The sequence below is a fragment of the Caretta caretta genome, chromosome 9 (assembly GCF_965140235.1).
Source record: "Caretta caretta isolate rCarCar2 chromosome 9, rCarCar1.hap1, whole genome shotgun sequence".
Lineage (NCBI taxonomy): Eukaryota > Metazoa > Chordata > Testudines > Cheloniidae > Caretta > Caretta caretta.
In genome coordinates, this window is record NC_134214.1 from 84,889,923 (window position 1) to 84,917,366 (window position 27,444).

Here is a 27,444-nt window from a genome sequence, read left to right on the forward strand (position 1 = left end):
GCCCCAGCACTTAAACACTTTGAAACTTTGGCCCAAATGTTTACTTTATGAGTAGTCACTTACCAGTCCCAGAATCTGTAAGATGCTAAAATGATAGACAAACATCATCCCAGTGGATAACAGAGCCCACCAGAAATTGGAAAGTGGCTCTGCTGTGTAGATACCTTCCAAAAAAAAAAAAAAAAAAGAAAAGAAAAAAGTATTAATATTTAACTGAATTACTATGATTCCACCTAGTAACTAACTTTCATGATCGTGAATACTTGAGAGACCCTTGTTTTTCACCTGAAATATTATCTTTTCCCTTCTTCTGATCCAGTGTTTGGGGCTAGATGTATTTTAATTTTAGCATTAAACACTATACAAGACATTAACTCTCACTAATCCTGCTTGTTTTCCACTGAAACAAACAGGGAGTGTTAATTTTACTCCATAAATATACAGTCTGATTTTCAGAGGTGCTTCAGTCAAGATATTCAAGTATTATACCCATCAGAAGCAGGTGTTATCACTTTGCACAGCTCATTCTGCAGAGTGAATATGTATGCAAGTACTTACAACACTCTCTCACTGATGTTCAAGGAGGAACAACTCTCCTAAATCAACCCTGCACACCTAAATTGTAGCATTCCTTCCAGCAGGTTTGGATTTTGAGCTGGCAGCTACCAAATCCTGGGGACCAACCTTCCCTTGGATGGCCCAGAGGAAGGAAGGATTTATGGTGGGGTCCCATCCCCTTGGTTCACATTTTATTAGGACTTGTTCTCACCTGAAGCCAAAGATTGGTGCTGCAGTTCAGTTCCTCTGTCAACTCTACAGTTACATTTTATTTGTCCCTTTTGAGCCTATGGTCACTCTTTCCCTAGAGGTCAGCATCTGTCATCTCAGTAAGTCCAGCAGAGCTGGCAAGAGAGGTGTGTTCTCCTGTCAGAAACTGTTTCTAACCCTCAACAGACAAAGAAGCTCTTCGAACCACCTGGGGTCGATATTCTCAGGATTTAGGGTCTTCCTCATCCATCAATCAGGAAATTGCCTTCCAAAGCTTTTTCCCTTTCAAATTCACCCAGGAGAGATTTTAGCATAATTTGGATGCAGTTAGAGTCCTTAACTTCTGTTTACACAGAACTCATTTCTTCAGACTACTAGCCTCCTTATTTGTGGCCTGGGAGGGTCTCTGAATAGATTGCCACGGACTGAGTGGGTAGGGGCTCCGTGGAGGAGCTGTTTATGGCCAGCACCGGGTAATCCTTCCATACCTCTCCATGGTGTTATCGGCAAGCAGGGACAGAGCGCTGGAAGTAAACAAAGGCCTCTCCTTCCCATGCTGGGGATTCAGTGGGAGCAGAAAGGAAATTTTCCTGTGTGTAAGTGGGGTTTCTTTGACAACGCATTCTACAATCCAGAATGCCCCCGTCCCCAGGACAGACACAAAGCAGAAGCTGCAAGGCTGGCCGTGTTATGTGATCGTGCCTTGTCTGCCACAGTGAACAGGATCACAATGAGAGTGAACAAAAGATGAAGAGACACACACACACACACCAATTTCTACATCACTAGAATGGTGTATTCTTAAAAATATCCTGGTGCTGGTGAAAAGTTCCAAAATGGAACTGGAGTTCTACATTTATGGTCTCACTCACGCTACAGCTGCTTGGGCTGAACCTGTGTAACTGTTCCCTATGCCACACCATTAATTTTCCTGTTCTGAAAGACCACTTTGACAGGCATGGCCGTGGGATGAGCATCAGTCAATGCCACAATACTTCAGACTGTCGCTTTTTGATGCTACAACCAACTCAGTTCACATAAGCTAAACAGCCATTAGGTAATGGGCTAGGCTGAAAACCGATGACCTTGAAGTGAAAGGCTCACTGTCCCCATTATCAAACTCCTGCACCTTTCTAATATGCTTCCGAGTCCAATAAACTATTATTTTGCTGCACATGTAACCTATTTTCCAAGGTCATAATCCACATAATCAAACTGATACAAACTTCTGCCCAAGGTATACAGATAGATTATAGGCCGATTACTGCATATTGCTAAAGATCAGTGATCACAGATCAAGCCACATGAGATATTGTTACAGCAGAAGACAACCTGTGATGGAGTCAAAAAGTGTTTCAACCAGATCTGTTTGTGAGATGGGCAGAATATTAACAGGAAATCATTTTCTAGCATCGGTTCTACAGACGTTAGGTCATTCTTGTAGCTGTTCTATCTGTGCTGGACCTCACCAAGTTTGTAAAGAATTTAAGTTTTCCCAAGAATAGACATATTATAGATTTGGCAAGAACCAGTCTCCGGGGACACAATTACTGTACAATAGTTCAATGTCGTGTTAACGGGGTATTAATCGATCAGGTAAAAAGGGTTCTACCACAGGGGCCAACTGTAAAACAAGCTGGAACCAACTGGCTTCACAGCCTCAGCCAAGGGTGATTACAAAAGATGTCTGATAGCCAGCAGAAAGTGCCAGGCTGGAAGTTCACTGCTCTCACAACAACATTAGATGGCAGCAGATAGCTGTAAACTGATAAATAGCAAAAAGAAAAGGAGGACTTGTGGCACCTTAGCGACTAACAAATTTATTTGAGCATAAGCTTTCATGAGCTTCACTTCATCGGATGCATTCAGTGGAAAATACAGTGGGGAGATTTATGTACACAGAGAACATGAAACAATGGGTGTTACCATACACACTGTAACGAGCGTGATCACTTAGCAGCGAGCCAGAACAATGCCACAGATATGGTAGAGGTGGAGAAGACTTACTACACTGAGCCATTCCCGTTGCAGGACACAGTCCCAATGGAGGATAAACCCATACAAAATACTCCAGAAATTAATCACTAAAAGGGAGCCTCCAAGAGACACACTTAGGCAATGCCTCAAAGCAAAACAAATATGGAATTACATGGGCTAAAGTATATATGATAAGGCTACAAAATCTCCAGTGAGATCAATTCCAGTGAGATCAAAACACAAGACGGAAACATCAGAAACTTGGAAATATCTCAAGTCCCAAGGTGGAAGTACAGCAGAGTTTGGTTTAGCTTCTTATGTACTACGTAGAATATATGCAAATAAAACATCTTGTTTTCCATTCTCTAGTGCATTAATTAGAAGTCTGTAACATTCCCAATTTTATGGCTCATTGAGACATTACATAAATGAATGTTAATCCTGTGCAGTAACTGGAATTCTTCAGGATGTACGTCCCTGTTGTGCTCCACTTCAGATGTGCATGCATCCCATGCACCTTTAATCAGTGATTTTCGTTAGCAGCGCCCATTCAGCCTACACACGTGCCCTGCACTTCCTTCTCCACTGCAAAGTCCCACAGAGGAAACCCCGAAGCAGAGAGGAAGGAGGGCTGGCAGTGGAGCACCCATTAAGGGGCACATCTTGAAGAACTCATTGCACAGGGTGAGTAACCTCTCCTTCTTGAGCAGCACCACAGAGGTAGAAAGAGATCTTGTAGAATGGAGGTTGTATATTGGTAGATTGATAACAGGAAGTGATACAATCAGAAATCCACCTACAGAGTCTCCGGATGGAGATTGTATACCTTTTATATATCCATCAGCAATTGACACGAATGGTGTGGGAGATTTCCTAATTCAGGCAGAAGGCTAATACCCTCCTGACTGTGTGTGTGTGTGTGTGTAAACCCACATCCCCCCCTGGTCTGCGGGGGAAAATAAACTATCAGCTGACAATGCAAGCTTGGCCAACTGAAGCGGACACGCTGAATTCTCTGTTTCAAGCCCAGGCAGTTGACAAGGAACTGAGGGTGGTTTGCCCGCACAGCCCTATATAGCCTTGACAGGGGGCACAAGGACAAGTAGGGTGCACGTGTGGGCTGAATGGGTTCTGCTACCGAAAATCTCTGATCGAAGGCACATGAGCACCAGAAGGAGAGCACCCATAGGGACGCTACTTGAAGAAGAACTAAAGTACCTTGTTAGGAGGAGCTATCCCTGATTATCATCAAGCTATCCCTGATTCACCAATACCTTGCACTAGATTTTCTCCAAAGCTTCACAGTTAAACAACATGCTTTACACAGACTGATTCATAATCACCTGGGGAGCTAGTTCTACAAGAGAAACCTTCCCTGTTCATTAAGAACAGCAGTTCTCCCCAGGTACTCCATGCTTGGAGGCATCCAAGATGACGATATTCATAGGCAGAAGTTTAAATCGTTTTGTTTTCTTCAAGTTTTCAAATTAAAAACAAAAACAAAAAACTCCTGCAATCAAGTGCATTTTAATCAGAAACCTTGGTCAAAAAGGTAAGAAAACATAATCAAGTGTCTTTGAAGTCACAAGGTGGCAAAGATGTCTGTTAGGAAGAGAACATGTTTGGATGATGCACACTTGTAAGCTCTTTGGGGCATTAAATGTCTTTTGGTTCTGTGTTTGTACAGCACCTAGCACAATGGGGTGCTGGGCCATACCCAGGGCTTCTTGAGGCACTACCTCAAAACAAATAATAAACAGCAATAATAATACTGGTGTGCTAATGGCAGGTAAAGCAAAGTGTTGTCTTAGAAGAACTGGGAGACATAATGAAACAGGTTGTGCTTAATTAGTTAACTACAACCTATCAGATATCAGTAGGGTAATATGGCTCAGACTGATTGCAGGCCTACCTCCTTTCCGCAGCAGATAGATGGGCACAACATAGAGCATCACATGCTGGATGTAATAAATTTCCACCTCAAAGGGAAGCTGAGGAAATAAGGAAAACATTAATAAGCATTTTTCATGATTAACAAAGCATCTTTTGTGAGCACAAACTATGTTGCAAACTATCCATACACAGCATAGGGATCATTTCTTTTCTGGCTCCACCAAAATGCAGACACTTGCAGGCTAGAAGGCAAAAGCAATTATAACAAGAGTAACATCACTGCTTAGCAGGTTAGGTCAGGAAGGGAAGAATACCTTTTCCTAGTGAAATCATGGAGAAAGTTAGGAAGACAATGCAATTATCTGTGTTGGAAGTCCCTGTAATAAACAAACCACCTTTATTTACTTGGCATCTCATTAACCTGGGACAGTGGTTCAACACTAACTCAGAGAGTGTTACAGAGTGGTGTTAAAAATCAACCATCCCTACCTCAGCTAAATCATTGTGTGGCATTTCTGACCAAATTCCAACTGAATTGTCAGCCATCACATCCTAAAGCCACACTGCAATTCCTTGCAATTACAATGTTTTGCCATTTACCTGTGTTAATGAAGGGGTGGCAAATGTATTAACCCTTGGCACTGGCAGTCTAGATTTTCCAATAGCAAATACAAAAACAAAACAGCGTAATACTTGCAGGCAGGCAACCCTGACAAGGACAGGCAGGGAGAAAGACAAAAGAGGAACTAGCTGAGCCAGTTTTCTGCTCTTCCTCAGTAAATTGCTTCTGTCCAATTACCAGCAGTGTAAGGTACAAAACCTCAATGCTATTCAAAGATAAGGAAGTAAAACTCACCGCAAGGAATGACAGAGCACAGACAAAAAAAACCCCCACAACCAAATTGTAAGTCTGTCCAAAAAAAGTGAAGGAAAGGCCCACTTTATAGACAAGATATTTTAGAATACATAGAAAAAATAAAACTGTACCCTCCTAGAGAGCCACTATACTTGTAAACTTCAAACCACCAGATTTGGGTAAAATACAGCAACTATGCATTAATGCGCAATTGTGCCAGTCTGCTCTTAAAAATCAAGAAAATTCACAGGGAGAAGCACAAGTCTGAATCTTAACATTGCTTGAGAGATGTGGAAAGGAAATTCCCAGCACTTCAAATTCAAAATTTGTGGGAGGAAGACAGAGAGGAGTTGGACTCAAATACCAGGATCCATAACAGCCTCCATAGTTACGAGTTCTGGTTCACTTCCAAGGTCAAATATACCTGTTTTTCTGCTCTAGTTCAGGTGTGAAAATTGGACAATAATTTACCACATTTTAGGCTGAAATCTCACAAGAACAGCTCAGCAAAATGTATACCATCCAACGCAAACCCAGTCATTGGCCTTGGCTCAATCTCAGACCCAAACCATAACCTAATGCTAATCCAGATCCAAACCCCGCTGTTGTGGGCCCATCTGTTTTAGTAAACAGAGTAACTGGTAGAAAGGGGAAGCCTCCCCTGAAACACAGCTTGCCCTGACATGGCACTGTGCAGCATAACAATTTCTAAGTCATCCAGTGCCAATGCATTAAACACAGAGTTATGGATTCACTAAAGAGGGATAAGTGAAGAGAGAGGCTGGCCTGAGAATGAAACTGTTTAAAATAAGAGTTCATAGCAGCAGGGAGACAGGATAGGAATCTATTGGCAAAAATCTTATTTGCACAAAATATTTTCTTTTAATCATACTCCAGCGTAAGAATCTCCTTAAATAGGCAACTCTGCTAGCCCTGATTCACAATGGCTGACTATGCTCAGCCCTACCAGTGTCCTGACTGCAAACTCCAGGATGTTCATCCAACTGTTAGGGAAGTGAATTATAAACATTCCATACAAATTATTTTTTTAAAACAGATTGTTCAAATATTCTGTAATAAAAATATTAAACAATAGAGCAATATTCTGCAAAGGGAAAGCATTGCAAGAACCCTTGGAAGTTTTCTGAATCCTAACTCTTTCTTCTCTCTTCTGGGTTATTTCCTGAAAGACACTGCTGTAAGGGGAGCAAATCAGAGATCAATCAACTTGAAAGGAGCTTAAAATGGCTTTAGCAAATGGAAAAGGATTTGTAGCTCTGCCACTTGAACAGCCTGAGAATCAGAAATAATAGTTCCAGATATAAACATGCAACATTTGCTCCTGCTGAGAAGCCTTCTCCATCAATTGTCTGTGGTTTCATAAGGACTTTTGCACTAGTTGAGTCAACGTGAGGGTCAGTTATACAAACTCCACACTCAGGACACACTTGAGAGCAGAGGACAGTTTGTTTTGTTGCAACAGTGTTGACAGTTTTTATTGTGTTAAACAAAATGACATTTTCATGCCATGAAAGATTGTTTGTTCTAAGGTCTGACTAGTTATACAAGAGCATTTCCTGGTGTGGAGTAGACAGCACTGACTTCCTTTCTACACAGTAAGGCATTTAAATGCCAAAAAACAGACTCACACTGTACAGCCAGGCTACAACAAAGAGAAAGAACAAAACAAACAGGAGAGGAATTGTAAAGCTGTACAGAACAACTGACTCACCCCACTGCTAGGATTTAGCAAGTGTTTGCTTTGGGTGTGTTGCCTGCTCCATGAAACACTTAGGCATTTGTATGTGCACCAAGAACTAAGATGGTGACACACTTACTAGTGCCTAGTAAGTGCAGAGAGCACAGAATGGGTTACCTGCCAATCCAGGATTTAAGGAATTCTGCAGGTAACCTCTATTCACAACAGAATATTTACCGTGCCCATTTTATAACTCAAAGGGAAGGCAGCACTGCTGAGGTGTCCTGCCCACAAACTGAGACGGGTGATGAACACTCTTTGCTTGAGTTACTTTGGCTCTGAAATGCGAACATGAACATAAAGCATGGTAAGCAACTGCAAGCCAAAGGTCCAAGGTCCCTAAACCCAGACCTAACAAGCTGAAAGGGGACCACCGCTAAGGGTGCCAGGCCCCCGTGGGTTTCTCTTCTCACTGAGGGAAGCAAAGCCAGACCTCCTGAGGATGGTGTTAACTTCAAAGAGCAAAGATGTCCCTGGCAATGGGCAAAGGAGAGGCCCAGGCCACTGTCCCTGGCCACATATCCACCTCCCATCCCCTGGGAGCTTCACACGCTCTGGTGACTGAGGCAGGCTGGACATTATGTTCTGGCTGCCTGTCCCAAACTGCCATCTCCTTGCAGTTACCACCAGCATCGCTCTCCCTGTCTCCCAGGGGCAATATTAAGAAAGGGATAGCTAGCCTCCATGTCAGGAAATCTTTCCCGACAGTAAAGTCTTCAGAGCAGGCTCCTGAGAAAGCAGCAGAAACCCAACTGCCTGGGAAAGTTAAAACTAAGCTGGGCAAGACATTAGACAGAATACTATAGGAAGCAATCCTGCATTGACAGGGAGATGAACTCGATGACCGAGTAGGTCCTCTCCATCTAATTTCTATTCTCCGGTGTGCTTCTGCACTCTGACTTGGCATTTACCTCTTTTGACACCCTTTTAGCACTGATGCATCACAGTTAATGCCATTTCTGAAAATAGGACAGAACATGAGACATTTTTAGCTTCTGAATGTACAGGTGGTTCTCCTAGGATTACTGTGTGAGAGCTACACACGAGGTCAGAGGAGGTGAACACAGTTCCCAAATGCTGGTTGTTGCACAATGTACTATAGCAGCTCAGAGACACAGAACAACTTAATATAAAAAGGCCTGAGTCACCACGAGACAGGACCACTAGCCATGGAAAAAATAACATACTTGAAATGGCTATGGGAAGAGACTCTCCAAACTTGATTCCTTTTCTTAGAACACTCAAACAAGCAAAGATCCAAGACAGGTATAGATGGATGAACTGTCGTGTTCTTCTGCTAGTAGATATTTCATCCCTCTCCAACCATCTATCCCAGGTCCCCATAATTGTTAAAATGGGAGCAAACCACAGTCCACACATTACTCAAATAACCAATAAAACTTCTCTCCTTTTAAAGATTACTGGCTTTGTTGCTTGTGGTTTCAATTTTAAAACATATGGATATTGTGGAATTCAGAAATGTCTTGGGAAATGTATTGTCTACCCACAGAATTTTTAACATGGATATAAAATTATGTATTGTTTGTTTTACAACAAATTGCAACACACACACACACACACACACACCCTCTGCATCAAACTAACCCATGATCAAAATATGCTGATGTGGAGCTTTGGAAAATTTACTTTCGAACTATTCAAGTTTTACATTTTCTAGTAAAGTTTACTTTAGAACAGATTTGGCATTTTGTTTTTTCAGCAAAGAGCATAAATGATAATGCCACATCTGCGGCTTGTCCCTAACACCAGCCCAGAATGATGCAGATTCAATGTAGCCCTCCCCAGGACACATGCTAAGGGGTATTCTGGGTAGCTTCCAAAAATAGAGAGCACATTACAAGAAGTCTTGCAGCTCTCATCCCCAAAAAGGGTAGGCTATGGCCGACGAGTGAATTTTCTACTTCATCTGAATGCATGGCAGCCTTGTTACTGCTCATGAGTCCGTGGAAAGGAGAAGTGCATGATGCATGGAATATTGAAGGATGGTCTCTCATCTATGCTCATCTTAGATTCCCATCAGATTTACACAGTGGTATAGCAAAAAGAGGAGTTACTGGCATGGAGGGCAGTCTTCTATGCACACAAGTTCCTGTAGCCCTTAAGCAGGCTGGCTATAGCCCTAATGAAGTAATTTGATGAAGTCTTTCTATTAACTACGTTAGGCTTTGGAATCAGCCCTTACTGCAGGAACCTTGGACATCTGAGCTCCTATCTATTGGTTTAGTGATGGCTATGAATGGCTTTTTCTATAGTGAAGAAACAGTTGTCAAATATTCAGGACAACCGCCGTATAAGATTGTTTATATTTACACTGCAAAAAACAAACAAACCAAACCACATGCAGCAAGTCTCAGAACACAGGTCTACAGACTTAGGCTTGTGCTATGGGGCTAAAAATAGCAATGTAGATGTTCCCACACCGCTGGTGATTGGGCTCCGAGACTCACCCCCCCCTTGCTCCAGCTTGAGTAAGAACATCTATACCGCTATTTTTAGCCCTGTGGCACAAGCCTGAGTCTGCAGACCTGGCCTCTGAGACTTGCTGCCATAAGGTTTTGGAGGGTTTGGGGGTGGGGTTTTTTTTTTTTTTTTTTGCAGTGTAGCCCTGAGACCTGAAAACTAAAAGTTATTTGATGAGTACATTTGGATAGTAGCAAGTATACTTAGCAAGTATACGATAAATACAGCTTAACTCAGTCCTGCCAGGAGTTGGAATTCTCCAAGAAGCCAAAGCAGATGAGTTGCCAAGAAACTGACATATGATACCAGTTATTTCCACAGGATCTGCACAATTCTCTGGCTTGGGCACCAGGCAGGCAACCTACCATGGATCAGCAAGGGTATTTCCCATATTTTAATGCTGAGCAGGGGGACGACGACAAAAACTGTTAAAATATTGCTAGCATTAAAGTCTGTAGACAGCAGGACCCTTTAAAATAAAGAGCGTCAAGGGTGTAGAATGGTGCCAGCTACACAAGGACATTTGTATTGGATTCTGAAGCACATTCATTTAAACATTTCTTTACAGCAATTCCTTTCCTGGTATTTTACAGGCAGACTGTTTTATTCAAATTTCCTGCCACGCTCCTAGATTTTTTGAACTAACTTACATAAATGCTGATGAACCCCGACGACTATCTCAGTTTCACCCAGGCATCTCCACCAACAGTTGTCCTCAGGGCTAGTCTGCTGCACAAACTATCTTATTTTGGTAGAGAGAAGTACAGCATCCATGTTTTAAATTAGGACTTATTCAGCCATTTCATCCAACTCACACGTTCTGTTAGCAAGGGCCATAGTGCTGGAGACCAAGAGGCTGCAACTGCTACCAAAGGGAAGTGCAAGTATGCATGAGCACAGACTAAAGAGCAAAAAAATGAACATGTATTTGTGAAGGTACTGTAGAAAATAAAAATCTGGGGGAATTTAGGTAACAGAAGAATGGGGGCTGCCCTCGTCACACTGGATAACCAAAACAGTATTTTTGCTAGTGAACAAAACCCAGAAAAGTCAAGATAGGTCATAGCCCCAGAATTCAGATTCTGCCCGAATTTTGGAAACATCCAAGGGGATTTGGTCTTAGCCCATCACTACCAGAAAAGTGAAATTGACCAAGAAGGTCAAGCTAGTTTTGCTGTCCAACCAGCAATGCTAGACATGGTTGATCTCAACAGTGTCAGCTGTAGGGGTTCTTTTTTTCATCTCTATTATTTTAAATACTTGATCTGCACCAGTGATTGGTGTTACCTGAGAAACAACAAAAATGCAACAACACTTAGGCAAAGTTAAGTACGTGGTTATGAGAGTCATTTCACATGGGAAAAAGTTAGGCATGTTCTTAAATATTTATAGGGACTGAGCCCAAGATGGTAAATGCAGTAAACTGTCCTTCAATCTGCAGAATAAAGTGTTTTTTTCCCCTCAAGGCATCACTAAAAAAAAACCTCTACAATACAATGATGTTCTGAACAAATCCTTTAGTATACAAAGGTAGTTCATACCTCACCAACTAAAGGTCAACTAAACCAAAAATCTAGGACACTCATAATATGGCAAATATGATCGTGGTCCCCTGGAAAGCTGCACAGTAAATACTGATCCAAGTTTGACTCTGTTACATATTTAAAATGCACACATCTCTGGATCCAAACAGTACAATAGCTTCTGGGAGTGCCATAACTGCCCCATCCATCCCAGCAGCCTCAGCAAAGACAGTGAACCCACCACCTCCAGACTTGTCCTATTTTTAATTTCATCCACAACAACATTTTCAGGACACGAGCTGACAAAACATAAAGCTTTAAACCCAGCAGAGAGATTTTCTCTAGTCTTGTTAATGCAATACGAAGGGTCACACAAAACCTATTACTGCCCAAGCACTTTCAGTCCTTGTGACAGCTACACTAGAGTCTACTCGCTATGGCTGCAATACAGCAAACTGATCTGCGTGGGTGAACCCCTGCACGCATCTGGCACTCTACTAACAGAGTTCCACACATCTGTAACTGTGGAGTGGCTTACACAATCACAGGCTAAGCTGTGCCCTTTCTTTCATATCATAGAACAGCGGTTCTCAACCAGAGGTACGCATACATCTTTCAAGGAGTACATCAAATTTATCTAGTAATTTGTCTAGTTATACAACAGGCTAATAAAAGGCACTAGTGACATCAGTACAAACTGAAATGTCATACTGACAATGACTTGTTTATGCTGCTCTATATACTATACACTGAAATGTAAATACAATAGCTATATTCCAATTGTTTATTTTATAATTATATGGTAAAAATGAGAACGTAAGCAATTTTTCAGTAATAGCGTGCTGTTACACTTTTGTATTTGTATGTCTGATTTTGTAAGCAAGTAGTTTTTAAGTGAGGTGAAACTTGAGGGCACACAAGACAAAACAGACTCCTTAAAGGGGTACAGTAATCTGGTAAGGTTCAGAGCCGCTGTCATATAACACAAATGTCTTGGGCTCTCATATTTCTTCTCCCACACTGCTGAGACCACACATTAGTTCATGAAAGTCTGAATTTACTTCATTTCCTTCCTTCTCTCCCCATCAGACAGATCTTTTAATTCACCTTACTTTCTTGCAGATTGTTTAAAATAAGCAAGGAATGTTAATATCTTAGAGAATGGATCATAGCTTAAATAAGAACAAAAATATCCCCTAATTCCTGAAAAGAAACAAGTGCTCTAATGAACATTCACTGTGAAGAAAACTCAACTGTTTTGTCTCTGTCCAACAAATATTTTGATGCATTATGAGACTGACTTCCGGCTCTACATGCTCAGTAAATACCGTTACAAATTCTCACAGAAATATTTAGCTAGTAAAGAAACAATATAAATTGATATATCTTTTACCAAGGCTAGTAAGTGTTGGCAATTATATACCATGTGGAGAGGTTATCTGCCAAGGTAGGTAAAAGTTTGGTTTTTTTTAAATTCACCTGCAGAAACAGACCTGATAGTTAAAGTTGTACTTTTTCACATCACCATCCTAGGTACCCATTGCAGTCAGAGACATTTTTAATGAATAGAGTCACTGAAAAGTTAGCATTTACCAAGTGAGAAAGCTTTCAATTGGAACTTCAATGAACATCTCAACTCTTTACCATTTCCACTAGCAGTAGCCAGACAAATCAGCACAGTTATGAAATTACTAGGATTTTATTTTAAGAAAGAGTTCTGACAGAAATACCACAATGCATGTACTGACACTGATCCAGAGATCCATAAAAATTTGCTTTTCAGAACAATGTTTGTTCATTTGCTGGTTTAGGATTAGACTACAATATACCTTTCATAGGAATACTTGCAATGCCTTTGAATATTTTTGGTGTAGCTTAAATTGGGATCCAAACAGACTATTGTGGCCATAAAGAGAAGCCCAGAAGGTACTTTAAACAGGTAACATTTGGAACAAGAGCACACTGGTTCATTTAGTAACTTTTCCTGTGTGCAAAAAAAATTTTTTGTCTAATATCAGAGGTGCTGTTTCTTTCTCACCCTTTGAAGGATGCACTGAACAGTTTTTTTGGGGGGTGGGGAAGAGAGAAACATTTACAGACTGATATATTCCTTTTAAAAAGGGGGGGGGGGGACCTCACACATTAGTAAGAAGTTTTTTCTAGGATGGTCTTTTTCCTCTGAGAAAAATGTTAAATTTAAGAAGGAGGGGAGAGATTACCTTAAATTTGATGGCACAGCTCTCTAATACCCCCAACCTTTAGTGGAATAGCCATCCTTAGTTCAGTCACCCAACAGCCAACTGTCTGCAATACAAACTAAGCTAGCTAATCTCACGCAGCACATCAGTGGCAAAAACTACAATAAAACACGACTCCAGATTCCCAGTCTCCTGCTCTTCTGTATCATGCTGCATACATTACGTCCATAGCTATAACACAAGAATTAGGGGTCAACCAAATGAAATTAATAGGCAGCAGGTTTAAAAACAAACAAATGGAAGTATTTTTTCACACAATGCACAGTCAACCTGTGGAACTCCTTGCCAGAGGATGTTGTGAAGGCCAAGACTATGAGAGGGTTCAAAAAAGAACTAGTTAAGTTCATGGAGGATAGGTCCATCAATGGCTATTCTGTTCGCCAGAAGCTGGAAATGGGCGATGGAATGGATCATGTGATGATTACCTGTTGTCCATTCTCTCTGGCATTGGCCACTGTCGAAGACAGGATATTGGGCTAGATGGACCTTTGGTCTGACCCAGCATGGCCACGTTCCCAAATTATTTACATTTCTTATTTATCTTATTTATTATTTATTTATTATAATTATTTATCTTATACATTCCCAAATTATTTACATTTCTTTTCCCACCTCCAGTGCAATATTGCCAATTCTTAAAATAGAAAATTCACCAGCCGTGCCATTCAAGCAGTAGCCTGAATATGTAAAACATTATTGGATATTGTCATCTTGAATCCTGCCATCCGCTGCTAACTCCCTGGCACACACTCACCAGTCTCTAGAATAATATTTATCTTTCACCCCACGTTTTACCACTTGCTGTTGTCAGTACCTTGGAGCGCACACAGCACTGTACACCTGTCATTTTCTGCTGCATCCCATTTGCTTCATCTCTGTATTCAGCAATGGTTTGTTGATGCATGCCTGGCTGGGCAGGCTGCTGAAATTGCTGATAAATTAGCAGGCTGTTTAAAAGAGGACTTCAGCTGAGCATTAAACATCTGTTGCCTATGAGATGTCTGATACATTTCACAGCTGTATATCCTTAATTATTTATATTATCATAGTGCCTAGGAGCCCCACTCATGGACCCCAATGTACTGGGTGCTATACAAACAGAGCATACAATCTAAGTATAAGACTAGATATAGACAGACAGATAGGGAGTACAAGGAAACAATATTAGTCAACATGATAAACAGTGTTCTCAGCACCCCCGTGGCCTAACTCAAGTTTTTTCTATAAGCATCATGGGAAAGGCGAGTTTTAAGGAGAACAAGGAAGTGGATTTGCAGATATTTAGGTGGAGATCCTCACAAGTGTGAAGGACAGCATGGGAGAAAGCACTGCTTGTTTGAAAATGTAACAAATGGTCAATGGAAGCTGGCACCAGGGACTGATTAGAGGCGAAAGTCAACATTTCAGCAGTGACTGAAAGATGTAGGTAGGGTGGGAATAGGCTTTTAGGGCCCTTAAAAATGAGGACAAGTAGTTTATGTTTGATGCAATAGAGGAGGAACAGCAGAGGGAGACAAAGGAGGGGGTGCCATGGTCAAAACTATTGGCTAGCAAAATGATATTTTCAGCTACATTCACTGAAAAGACATGAGTGAGGTACGACTGCATTTGTCAAGGCCAGAGAGAAGGACATTATGGAAATTGAAACATGATGAGACCTTGGATGAGAGATTTAAATTGTGTGGATGGATAGGAAAGGCCTTGCCTTAGAGATGTTATGCAGAAGGAATCTGTCAGGTTTAAAGATAGCCTGGGTGTGAGGACACAAGAGGTCCATGTCAAAGATGATGCCCGTGTTACGGGCCTGAGTAGCAGACAGGATGGGGTGTTGTCCAGAGTGATCAAGAAAGAAGGTGGGGGAAAAGGACTTGAGTAGTAAGATTAAGGGTTCTGTTTTAGCCATGTTAAACTTGAGCTGACAGCTAGACATCCGTGAAGAGATGTCAGAGAAACAGGCAGATATTTTAGCTTGGGTAGACAGAGACAAGTCTGAAGTAGAGAGTTAAAGCTCTGAGTTATCAGCACAGAGCAGAACAATAGTTGAATTTGTGTTTGTGGGTGAGACTACCCAGCGATAACCTGTAGAGGATGTGGACCAAGGAGAAAGCCCCATGGAACCCACACAAAGCTGGACAGGTGATGAGGAGGATCCTCTAGTGCAGGGGTGGGCAAACTTTTTGGCCCAAGGGCCACATGGATATTGTATGGCTGGCCATGAATGCTCACAAAATTGGGGGTTGGAGTGTGGGAGGGGGTGAGGGCTCCAGCTGGGGGTGGGAGCTCTGGGATGGGGATGAGGGATTGGGGGTGCAAGAGGGTGCTCTGGGCTGGGACTGAGGGGTTCGAGGGCAGGAGGGGGAACAGTGCTGGGGGAGGGGTTGGGGCATGGGAGGGGGTCAGGAGGGCAGGCTCTGAGCGGTGCTTACCTCAAGCAGCTCCCAGAAGCAGCGGCATGTCCCCCATCCAGCTTCTATGCGGAGGTGCGGCCAGGCAGCTCTGCACGCTGCCCCATCCGCAGGTGCTGCCCCTGCAGCTCCCATTGGCCACGGTTCCTGGCCAATGGGAGCTGCGGGGGCAGCGCTTGGGGTGGGGGCAGCATGCAGAGCCCTCTGGTTGCCCCTATGCATAGGAACCGGAGAGGGGACATACCGCTGCTTCCAGGAGCGGTGTGGAGAAGGGCAAGCCCCAGACCCTGCTCCCCAGCAGGAGCTCGAGGGTCGGATTAAAACGTCTGGAGGGCTGGATGCGTAGTTTTCCCACCCCTGCGAGGGAGATCAGGAGATAAGATGAGCTCGCTCAGTCAAGTGTAGAGTAGATAGGAAAATTCTGCAAGTGTGACAAGGAAGGAGGAGGTGAAAGCCGTAGGGGGGGAAGGGAGATGGTCATATCATATTTTGTAAGAAATTGGCACATTCCTGTGCAGAGAAATGGAGGCCAAAGGAGAGGAAGATTTGATGAGTAAGTTGAATAGGCAGCTGGGATTCAGTTAAGCTGGGGAGTTGTTTTGCTAGCAAGATGGCAGAACTGAAAGAGAGAACAAATTTGTAGTAGAGGGAGGAAGCCCACCTGGTTATTGGATGACCACAGACTCGCCATGCAGTACATATGTCTAAGCAACACCTGAACCAAACTCCATTCCCGACAGTCAAATTCTTTCAAAAAAGGGTCACATAGGAGACAAAAAGGGACAAAGTCTTTGTGTAAATTCTAATTTATTGCAATTCCATTAAACTTGAAGGGAACTACTTGAGTGCATTTAGGTCACTGAGCCAAATTCTCTGCTAGTGTAAATGAGTGAAACACCATTTAAGTTTATGGTGCTGCCTCCATTTAGACCAGCAGAGAATTTGGGCCACAGCAACAATGCCACAAAACTGCACCCATATAGTCCTATGCTAGAGGAGGATAGAAAATAGAGACCAGCGCTACACCGTGCAAAGTGTTAAACCATAAATGTGTCTTAGGCTTACTTCAGAGGTACATGATACAGGACAAAAGGTCTTGGGTTCCTCCAAACATAATTAGTCGCAGAATTTCACGTGAAGTTGAAAGCATCTGAATATTCCCTGGAGAATCTCCAGTGCCTCCAAACAAGCAATATGTATCCCCACTATCCACCAGTACACTGAAAGGGAGATAAACCTTAGATTAGAAGAGTCTGGTACCAAGTATCTAATCTTGCACGTTCTTCAATTAGCAGGTGTCTGAATTTGAAGCAGCTGTTCAACAGTGGAGCACTTTTTAAAAAAACTTCTTGTAGAAACAACACGTTTTATATTAACTTGCTCTTTGTGTTAAATTGAATCCCTGCAATGACTTTCCCTCATGATTCTATGTTACAGTGCAGCTGCACAGAACTAAGAACAAACAGAAGAACAGACAAGCAGTGATGCAGATTTAACTCCATTTGAACAGCCCAGCTACCACACGCATTGTATTAAACCGGATTCTGACAGGCATATGCGAGTATGACTTAGTAACCCCTGCTAACACCCACTCCAAATTGGAACTATTGTCTTATTAGGTGGAGAATTGTGAGTAGGCAGATTTTACTTCAGAATGGGACAGTCAAATTTTAAAGCCTCTCTACCCACATTACTGACACACCACTAAAACCAGAGAATTTTATTTTTACTTTTCACTGTGTTCATACTTTACTCATCTAGGATGAGACTGGCCAATTTCACTCCCTGGTTCTCAGCCAGTAGTAGGTTTGTGACACTGCACTGGTAACTTATAAACAAGGGATGAAATCTTGGCCTCAGTGAACTCAGTAGCACCAAATAAGTTGAGTGTAAATTTTACTTTGGAATCATGGGTTGTATTTAGGTCTAAATTATGGATAGCAGTCTAGTCCAGCCTTAACACATTTTAAGCACATATTTATAGATTTAAAAGTACATTTGATTATTTTCTCTTTAGCAGCAGATGTATTTCTTACTTATCAAACATTGTAATTGCCAGTTGCATGCGGGACTGCTTCACTGTAGGAATTGGTATAGGTAGTTATCCTGATTAAAGAAAGGAAGACAAATCCTGAAGAAACTCAGTGGATTCAGTCTGTAATGAGCACAAGCATCCATAGCTAAAAGACATGCTTATACTGAAAGTGGAGTCGATAAGCAGCAATTAATTCCTCACAAGCTATCATGAACAGTAATTAAATTTTCATAATCTATGGTGTTGTGTGTTAACAGCGATTATAATTATCACTATAACACCTATTATTTATACCAGGAGTCATAAGCAAGAGCATTTTAAAAAACAGCTGTTTAAAACAGGAGCAAAACATTTCACAATTCTAACAGGACTGCTCAGAATACATTTCAGACATCATGGGATGGAGGGGAGCAGATAGAAATGTCAGAGCATAGACACATTTACAGAGGATCTTTATTACAGAACTAAAGACTCAAAACATAAAAGATTTTAACGATGAGGAGACCGATGGAACCACCACCACTAACCGGTGTGAAATGATTCTGCTGCTGCTCCACACTCTAAGGGTTGGGAGAAGGATTTTGTCCTCTCCCCACCCATATGGGAGCCCCTGAGCAAAGCCCAGGTCTTAGTGCAGAAGGGAGAGCTATCTTCTGTCACTAGAGGCTAAATCCCTGGTACCTTTGAAATAAAAGAATCAAGTAGGGAAGGGGAAGGGGATGAATAGGAGAGGGAAAGTACAACTATAAACTCAAGCAAATAACCACACTATGCATTCAACTTAATCAGCTTTCTGAGGACTTATTAAATAACTAGGCCACCGCCAGCTGCAGAATTTCAAATCACACAACATTTTGACACAACATAGAAATGAAAAATTTTGCCAATATTTCCCTCCCCAGTTCTCCCAATTAGCAGCCGTTGAAATTATCATCACTTGACCTTTTGCTGCTCGACATCTTGAAAATAATTCAGTGTTATGAATTTGTTGTTCTATTTTAAAAAGTAAACAATTTAGAAGGAGCAGGACTCCTGCAGGACAACACAAAAACATTTATCAGATGGCAATAAGAGTTTTGCTCAGTAGCACAGAAAAAAAAAAAATACATAGAATATAGTTAAAAGTTACTACCACTGTAGTTTATAGGCTAATGCCCAGAAGCTATGACTATTTGTCAAATTTTCAGTTGCTCATGCATTGCTTGGCCTGTGCACCATGATCTATATCAGGGGTCGACAACCTTTCAGAAGCGGTGTTCAGAGTCTTCATTTATTCACTTTAATTTAAGGTTTCACGTGCCAGTAATACATTTTAACATTTTTTAGAAGGTCTCTCTCTATAAGTCTATATATTATATAACTAAACTATTGTCATATGTAAAGTAAACAAGGTTTTCAAAACGTTTAAAGAAGCTTCATTTAAAATTAAATTAAAATGCTGATCTTACACCGCTGGCCCGCTCAGCCTGCTGCCAGCCTGGGGTTCCGTTCACCTAGGCTGGCAGCAGGCCAAGCGGGGCCCGCGGCTGGGACCCCGGCTGGCCAGGGGCCGGCAGCCAGAACCCCAGACCGGCAGTGGGCGGAGCGGGGCCAGCAGCCGGGACCCCAGACCAGCAGTGGGCAGAGCGGCTCAGCCCGCTGCCAGTCTGGGGTTCTGTCCACCGGTTCCTGCCAGCCAGGGTCCCGGCTGCTGGCCCTGCTCAGCCCGCTGCCAGTCTGGGATCCCAGCCCTGCCCACATAGAGTGGGTACATACCTACCTTCTCCCTGGTTCTAGCCCATTCTCTTCCTCTCTCTCTGCACTGAGCTGAGGGTGGGAGTGCACTGAGCACAGGGCTGGGGGTGAAGGAGCAGGCTGGTGGTTGGAGTGTAGGGTTTGGCCAGGAGCTAGAATGAGGGAGGGGGCTCAGGGTTGGGGCAGGAGGTTTGGGTGTGGAGTGCTTACCAGGGCAGCTCCCATTTGGTGCGAGGGGTGCAGGTAGGAATGTGGGGGGTGCAAGAGTCAGGGCAGAGGGCTGGGGGCGTGTGAGGAGGGTGCAGGAATCAGGGCATGGAGGGCTGGGTATGTGTGAGGGGTGCAGCCGTCAGGGCAGGAGGCTAGGGTGTGAGGAGGTGCAGGGGTCAGGGCAGAGGTGAGTGTGTGGGGGGGGTGTAGGGGTCAGGGCAGAGGGCTGGGGGTGTGGGCTGGGGTCATGAGGGTGCTCCCAGGCCCCTGCCTAGAGCGGCTCATGGCAGGGGGCTGGAGGGGATCTGCCCTTATTTTACCCCCCTTCCTCAAGGCCCTGTTCCCACCTCTTTTCCTGCGCTGCGGCTCTGCTTCTCCCCCTCCCTTGCAAGGGCCATCAGCTGATGGGTGGCAGGGAGGGAGAGGAGAAGGGGCAAGGGCAGGAACCCAGTACGCTGGGGGAAGAGGCAGGGGAGGGCGGACCTTACCTGCCCTGCAGCAGCCGCCGGCAGGACCAAGCTTTTTCACCTTATCCCCGCGGGGGCAGGGGCAGAGAAGAGCGGGCCATGGCAGGCAAGATTTTTAATGGCACACTGCTGCCTGCTGGGGTCCCGGCCTGGGTTCGACAGGGTGCTGAGCGGGGCCGGTGGCTGGGACCTGGCAAGCAGCAGCGTGCCATTAAAAATCGGCACGCGTGCCATAAGTTGCCGACCCCTGGTCTATATTCTGGAATTACTGGGTCTCAGAGAGGATCTGCTGCACGCTGACTATACCAGGATTTAAATGTGAAGGTCTTCTTATTCAGGTAAAACTCTTATTTTGAAGGCTTAAGTGAGATTTAAGTGATATTTAGGCCATTTGCTGGCATTCTAAATAAGGATGAATTTCAAACAGAGTGCACCAATCCCAGCATTTAAATTGAAGATTATTCTTTTAGCATCATCATATTATGCAGCATCTTTAAACAATCCTACTCTAAAAAATATATTTGACATTATTCATTTCAAGAGAGAAACCTTAACTTCAGAAACACTTTACACTGTCCTAGATGCTCATGTTAACTATGATCTCTGAATTGGTAAACTAAGCACACATCTAAATTTAAGCACACGAGTAATCCCATTACATTTATTTGGCAAACCCCAATTGCCAGCTTCAAGCAGAACAGCTCCACTGTAGAAATTAATGCACATAGTCATATGCAAAGCAATTCTGCATTAGTTCCTCAGCTGCTTACTTCTCTTATACTCGTGCCTCATTTCTTTTCCACTTGACAGTGGCTCAATCTGATTTGCATCATCTAATCCTGTTTCTCTCAGCCTTTTCAGATTGGTGACCACTTAGTCAAAGTCAAAAAGTTTCATAACCCCTTATATTTACTCTAAAAATAAGAATAATAAATGGATCAGTGATAATGATGAACCTATCTAATTTGTCTGCGCGCGTTTCAAGGGGTAGACAGGATATTTTACCTGGAAGGATAAGAGCGTGCAAGGTGAAGGAACAAGATTTTCTTTGCTTTAGGTTGTAACAACATTTTCAACGGCTCACACCCCATCAGTTGAGAAAAACCAATATAATCTATTTATTCCATTCAGAAACTAATTTCAGTGGCTCATCTTTCCAAAGAACTCTCAAAGTTCCTCTCACTCAAAATCATTCTATTTGCCCTCCATTGTACCTTCTTCACATCTGGGGGTAGTTGGTCTTTTGGGTTTTATATCAATTATGGCAGAGCCTCATACTATATTACAGAGAGGGACTCTCAGCGTTAAAAGAAAAGAAAAAAAAACCCCACTGATTTTTCATCTTTAACCTTACATTTTTCTACCCTAAGTATCATAAGAAACTATTTTTCATGTTTATTTATAAAGTGTAATCCTGCAGATGAATGCTGTTAATACATTTGTTCTGGAAATGGTATGGTCTCTCAATAAAATGTTTTGAATTTTTAGAAAAAATGCTTATATGCCAAGGTTGATGGACCTTCACATGTTCTAGATACCAAAGTGATCAACCAAAACCAAGTCGGAGGATTAATAAAATTCAATACAAATGAGACTAATTTGATTTTATGCAGATCAGTGCTAGTAAGACTGTCAGGATTTGCAAATAGACAACCAGTAACTGGCTTTATGATGATACTTACCACTTCAACCTCACTCAACTAAAGCAGACAGTAATCTTGCTAATGAAGAATATCATTAACCCCTTCATAGATTAGCCAGCTGGTGAGTTACAGGAATATTTCATTAAGCCGATAAATTTAAAAGCTGCCCCCCCCTTGTAAATGATACCTACTATAAGTGCAACAATAACAAAATTTCTGTAACCAAGTACCATATTCTCCATCAACATGGAACATCAGTCATTAAATAGAATGAAATGTATCTATCCTCCATATTCTCAATGCCCTGAAGAGTGTTTCAGTGAACAAGCACTGTATGTACTTACTATATGCACAGGAAAATAGATGTCTCTTAAATCTATTGGCATTTTTAATGTGGCTCAGAGTCAGCGGGTCAGTCTGTCTTACCACTGACCCTCAATACCATTTACAAACAGTTCAGAGTTGGAAAATTATTATTCCAGACCCCAATAAATTAAGCTATCACCTTCTCCTGAGCATCTAAATTTGTGCCAGATTTGAAAACTCTGGATCAAGACACAGCATGCATACAACTGCTATGCCTGATTTAATCATATAAATACTGTTACATGCCCATTCTATTTACAAGCGTAACACACCTAGCTGGCCACATGTTCATGCACATCATAGATTAGGCATGCCCAAATGTGTGTCCATGCCTCAAGCTGAAAATATAGCCATTTATGTCTAGCCCACACAGCATCTTGAAAACCCTTTCTGGGCCTTCTTCACTGTGAAGTATCTTTTGAAAGCTATGAACCCTTCCCTTGGTTGAAAGGCCAAGATGGAACTGATTGCCTGAATAAACTGTTTGCTTTCAGTTGGCTGACATTGCGAATGCCATCATGTTAACTCCCTGTGATGTTAGTGTTTGATGTGAACCCACACAAGCAAGTAATTGCAGAGAGAAGAGATTCCAGATGGGCACTCTGGACCCAATTCTGCACGGCCTTGCAGCTTGAACGATCATTGTCACCTGTGTAGAGTGAGCGTAGAACATCCCTGAATCAGAATAGGTGCCATGGAGAGGACTCTAGCGCTCTACTCTCACTAGAAAAAAAAAATGTGGGTTAACTCAATTTTGCTAACTTGAGTTAATAAAACATGAGGTAAAAGTCTAGCGAAGACAAGATCGTTTGCATTCTCACATCTGTTAGTAGGTTGAGATAAAGAATAAAGGAGAGCCTAGGCCTTAACTTCACTTGCTAATTTGTGTGCAAAGTACAGACTACCCTGCCTTCACGAGGATTTTATGTCAAGTTAAGAATCCACATTTTTTCTAGTAAAGACAAGATGACCTAAGTGTAAGGCAGTGTAGTGTCAGGCTTCAAATCTTTAACTTGTCATGTTGTATCCTAACCCTCTACATCACATTTCAGAGAGATATTACCTTTCTCAATTTGCTGCAAGGCAGCATATAACAGGGTGGATTTTGTTTCAGTTCAGATTTGTTTTCCCCTTCAATGTGAATTCCTCTCTTTGGATGTATGTATGTAGAACAATGCTAGTGCAACAAGTTCTTGTAGTTTGAGGCATACTCTCTAACTGCATATAGAGCCTGCTATCCCTGTTAGAACAATACAATACAGCTCTCTTGCACAAATTCAATTAAAAACAAACATTTAAGAACAAAAATGTGTAGTGATTCAGAGGGCCAGCTGTTTGTGGCAGCAATCAGGAAAGAATCCCTATTTACAACAGGCAGCTTTGCCACAAGTTCCAAGTGCAGTGAGGTGTTAGCCACTGCTGAAGACAGGACATCCAACTTGATGGACCCACCATCTGAGTGAATATGGCAAGTTCTATGTTCCAATTCTTTGAAAGACAAGCCACTTTGTGTTTCAGCAAGCTCTCTCAGGAACAGGACCAATTTCCATCCATTCTGTGTGAGACTCTCTCAGGACAGCACTTTCTCAACATCTCAGATAATTTAGCAAAATACAGAGCTACCAACACAACTACAGCACATGCAAATTCATTATGCAAATAGCTTTGCAGGGAGGAAACCCTTGTAGAAACAAAGCTATGGGATTAAAGGAGCTTTCTGGGATCATCAATTTACAAGCAGTGAGGAACTATAAAAGGTCAAACTTTCCATTGCATTTGGGAGGCTGGGTGCTGTGCATATCTGGATAGTTTGGTTACTGCTTTGAAGAGATGCTCAAAAAATCTCTATTGCTTTGAGCCTGTTGCAAAGGTCAAACCTCTTTCCAGGGAAACAGCATTTTAGAAAATGAACATAAAAGTGAACTCCAGGACTACAGAATAAAAAGTCAGAGGAGAAAGCAAGGCATGGTTTACTCACCAGGCGTGTATTAACCACAGGAAACAGCAATGCCAAGAGGGCCCCATTTAACATATGCATCTGTAACCTTAGAAGAAAGAGGGGCAATGTTATTTTCACAGCCTGAAAATTAAGTATCAAATGTGCACTTTCAACATATTTTATGTACTGTAGAATGATTTTCCATAAAGTAGCAAAAGCTTTGCATAAGCTCTGTTCACTTGACTTTGCATAAAGCCATTAGGAGTCCTTATGGCACCTTAGAGACTAACAAATATATTTGGGCATAAGCTTTCGTGGGCTAAAGCCCACTGTTAACTGTCATAAACCAGATAAAACCTCCTTAATAAATAAACATTTAAATAATTTCCTGTTGTAAGAGTGCTTTCTATAATGAGCTTTGGATTCTTAAGTGGTTTGCACTGCTGGTCTGTAATCATGGTCATGCCAGAGGCTGCTGGAGGGTTTTTATTTGGGGAGCTTAAAATAGGTATTTCACCAAACGCCTTTATTCCTATTCAACAATAAAAATGCATGATGTCAAACTAAGGCTTCAGAAATTTAAGCAGCAGCACTGTTTTTATGAGTGGTGTCTAAATTTAAAATATAAGAAAGATTCATGCATTCTGCATTCAAACCAACACGGCAAATCTTGAGAAGGGGATATATAGGGAAAACACTATTGCAATTAAAATGCTGTATTTCCCATAACTGCAGGTCATTTCACCTTGAACTACTGTCTCATCTCACATAATAAGTGGGATCAGTCCTGTTTAAATCTCCATTACAGAAGAGATACAGTGCATATAAAGCTCCATATGGTGAACAGAGCTGGCCAAAGAATCTGTTCAGAATAACACTAGTTACAAATTATTGCATTCCCTCCCCCCCCCCAATAATTATTCACAGGAATAATCTCAGCTGTTCCATTCAACAAAGGGTTGAATGGTATTTGTGAAATACATTTTCCCCATCATTTGGGGAACATTTTATTTGCAAGTTATTTTCCCCTGTTCTCCAATCCCAAGACCAAGAACAAGGAGCTACACCAGCAGTTCAATTATTTGTGCATCCTGAACCCTGCAGGATGTGAGTTGCAAGGGGGACCAAGCTTAACAACTCATCCCTACCTTGTAATCATATTAACATGCTGAAATGAGCAAGCCAGTGGCAAAAGGGCTAGCACAGCCAACACATTCCTATGAATCCAAGCATGCATTGCTGTAAGATTATATTGTGATAGAGAAATGAGCATATCCTTGAGCTCAGTATGCATTTCACTCACAAAAGGAGTACATGGCTCTGTTCTCTCAAAAACCTCAGTTCATCCAGAGTTAGTCCTCTATAGGTCCTCTTGTATATCCAACTAAAACTCAAGAGAATACGAATGCTGACCGAAAGCACAGTGTGCTCTCCTCGGGCACGCAGGATCGCAGCTCAATCCAAAATTTAAAAAGAGGCAATCTGACATTCCTATGCATGGAAACAAAAGTTAAATAGCGAGGGATGACTGTCCTGCAGAAATATAAAGTTAAAACCAGGCACCAATAAATCTTTGGAAAGTTACTTTTATGTTTGCTTACAAATTCACTAACTCTTAGACCATTTTAAATTACAATTGAATTCAAGCCCACCTGCACAAACCACCTGAAGAATGAATGCAGAGTCTGTGTTTATTTTCTCCTCACCCAAAATGTCTTCCAAGAAAATGATGAGAACCACAGCTTTGAAGTGGAGCAGAGCACTGTACCTGCTCAGGCTGGACACCAGGATTCTTGGGTAATGGTGCACTTGGTGAGAAGGAACAGGAGGTAGGAAAAATGGGACTAGCAACCCTGCAACTTGGCTAACAAAGAGAAATGGGAAGGATAGACGGTCCACCAGTGCCTGTTGCAGGCAATTGCAGAAGTGATCACCAAGTAAGAGAAGCCCACCTAATCCAGGCAAAGGATCCTTGTTCAACTACAAGAGAGATCCTGTCAATGAACCAAGGGGGGAAATTCCTCCCTGATTCCACATTTAGAGATTAGTTTACCTCTGTGCATGAGCCCGAGCCCAACCCCATCCCTGGTCTTCAGAGCCTGAGCTGCAATGTCTACACCGCTGTTTTTAGTGCAATAGCATGAGTCCTGCAAGCCTGAGTCTGTAGACCCAGGCTCAGACTCGCTGCCACGGGTTTTAAAATGCAGTGTAGTACACACTATGTCTAAACTTTAATTTTCAGTTGTGTTTTAATACTTGTTAATTAACATGACTAAACACAAACTTTGCTCCAGGATATGTGCCTGTTCCTTGTCATGTTTAACCACTGGCTTCTAGCATCTACACTAAAATTTACAATTATCTTATTTAGCAGTATTAAAACACAACAAAAATGAGACAACAATCCCTGTCAGGCAAATACAGAAGAAAGTTTAAGCACTTTAAAACACAGTGTTAGCTATGAACTACACAGGGAAGGATGAACCAGTAGTTAGGGTGTTAGCTAGGAATTCGTAAGTCCCAGGTTCAATTCCCTGCTCCGACCACGGATTTTCTGGGCAAGTCACTTAGTCTCTCTGTACCTCAGGTCCCCATCTGTAAATTGGAAATAAATAGAAGTTCCTCACAGGATTGTTGTGAGGATAAATGCATTAAAGACTGTCTGATATTATGGTAATAAGGGGTCATTTAAGTACACACGATAGCAAGCCAGCCACTAATATGGTAGAAAGAGCCTAAATGTCAGTCCTTTTAACCTAAAAGGAGTAATTGGTACAATATCTGGAACATCTGTTTGTATCGTTCTAGATACTCGCGGAGGAGATTTCAAGATCTAACACTTGTATATTAAAACACACTGCCCCAGAAAAGACACTGACTGCTTCAAAAAATTTAAAACATACTTTAGAGCAGAGATCCCCAACACGGCGCTTGACGGGGTGTTTATGTGCCCCCGCCTAGTGATACGGTGTGAAAACTAGTGCCCAGCAGGGGAGAGAAGCCGCAGCCCCGCACCTGCCGGGGACAGAGAACTCCAGGGCTGCAGGCTGCGAGTGCCGGTGTTCTCTGTCCCCGGCAGGGGCGGGGCCGCGGCTTTTCTCCGCATTACCCAGAACTGCCAAAAAAAAAA

General features: G+C 42.3%; 1 protein-coding gene across 2 annotated transcripts in view; it reads right to left on the minus strand.

Moving 5' to 3' along the window:
- The window catches only part of TMEM164 (transmembrane protein 164), an 89,653-nt gene that overhangs the window by 5,998 nt on the left and 56,211 nt on the right, over window positions 1–27,444 (minus strand). The window contains exons 1-4 of one of the 2 annotated variants that reach the window (XM_048862721.2): window positions 25,618–25,809; window positions 24,354–24,420; window positions 4,658–4,736; window positions 64–164 (exon numbers count right to left, since the gene is read on the minus strand). In XM_048862721.2, the coding sequence (XP_048718678.1) occupies window positions 64–164; window positions 4,658–4,736; window positions 24,354–24,413 (240 nt within the window). In that variant the 5' untranslated portion in view covers window positions 24,414–24,420; window positions 25,618–25,809. Of the gene's footprint in view, window positions 1–63; window positions 165–4,657; window positions 4,737–24,353; window positions 24,421–25,617; window positions 25,810–27,444 lie in introns of those variants that run through there. The other variant, XM_048862719.2, reaches the window with a different exon arrangement.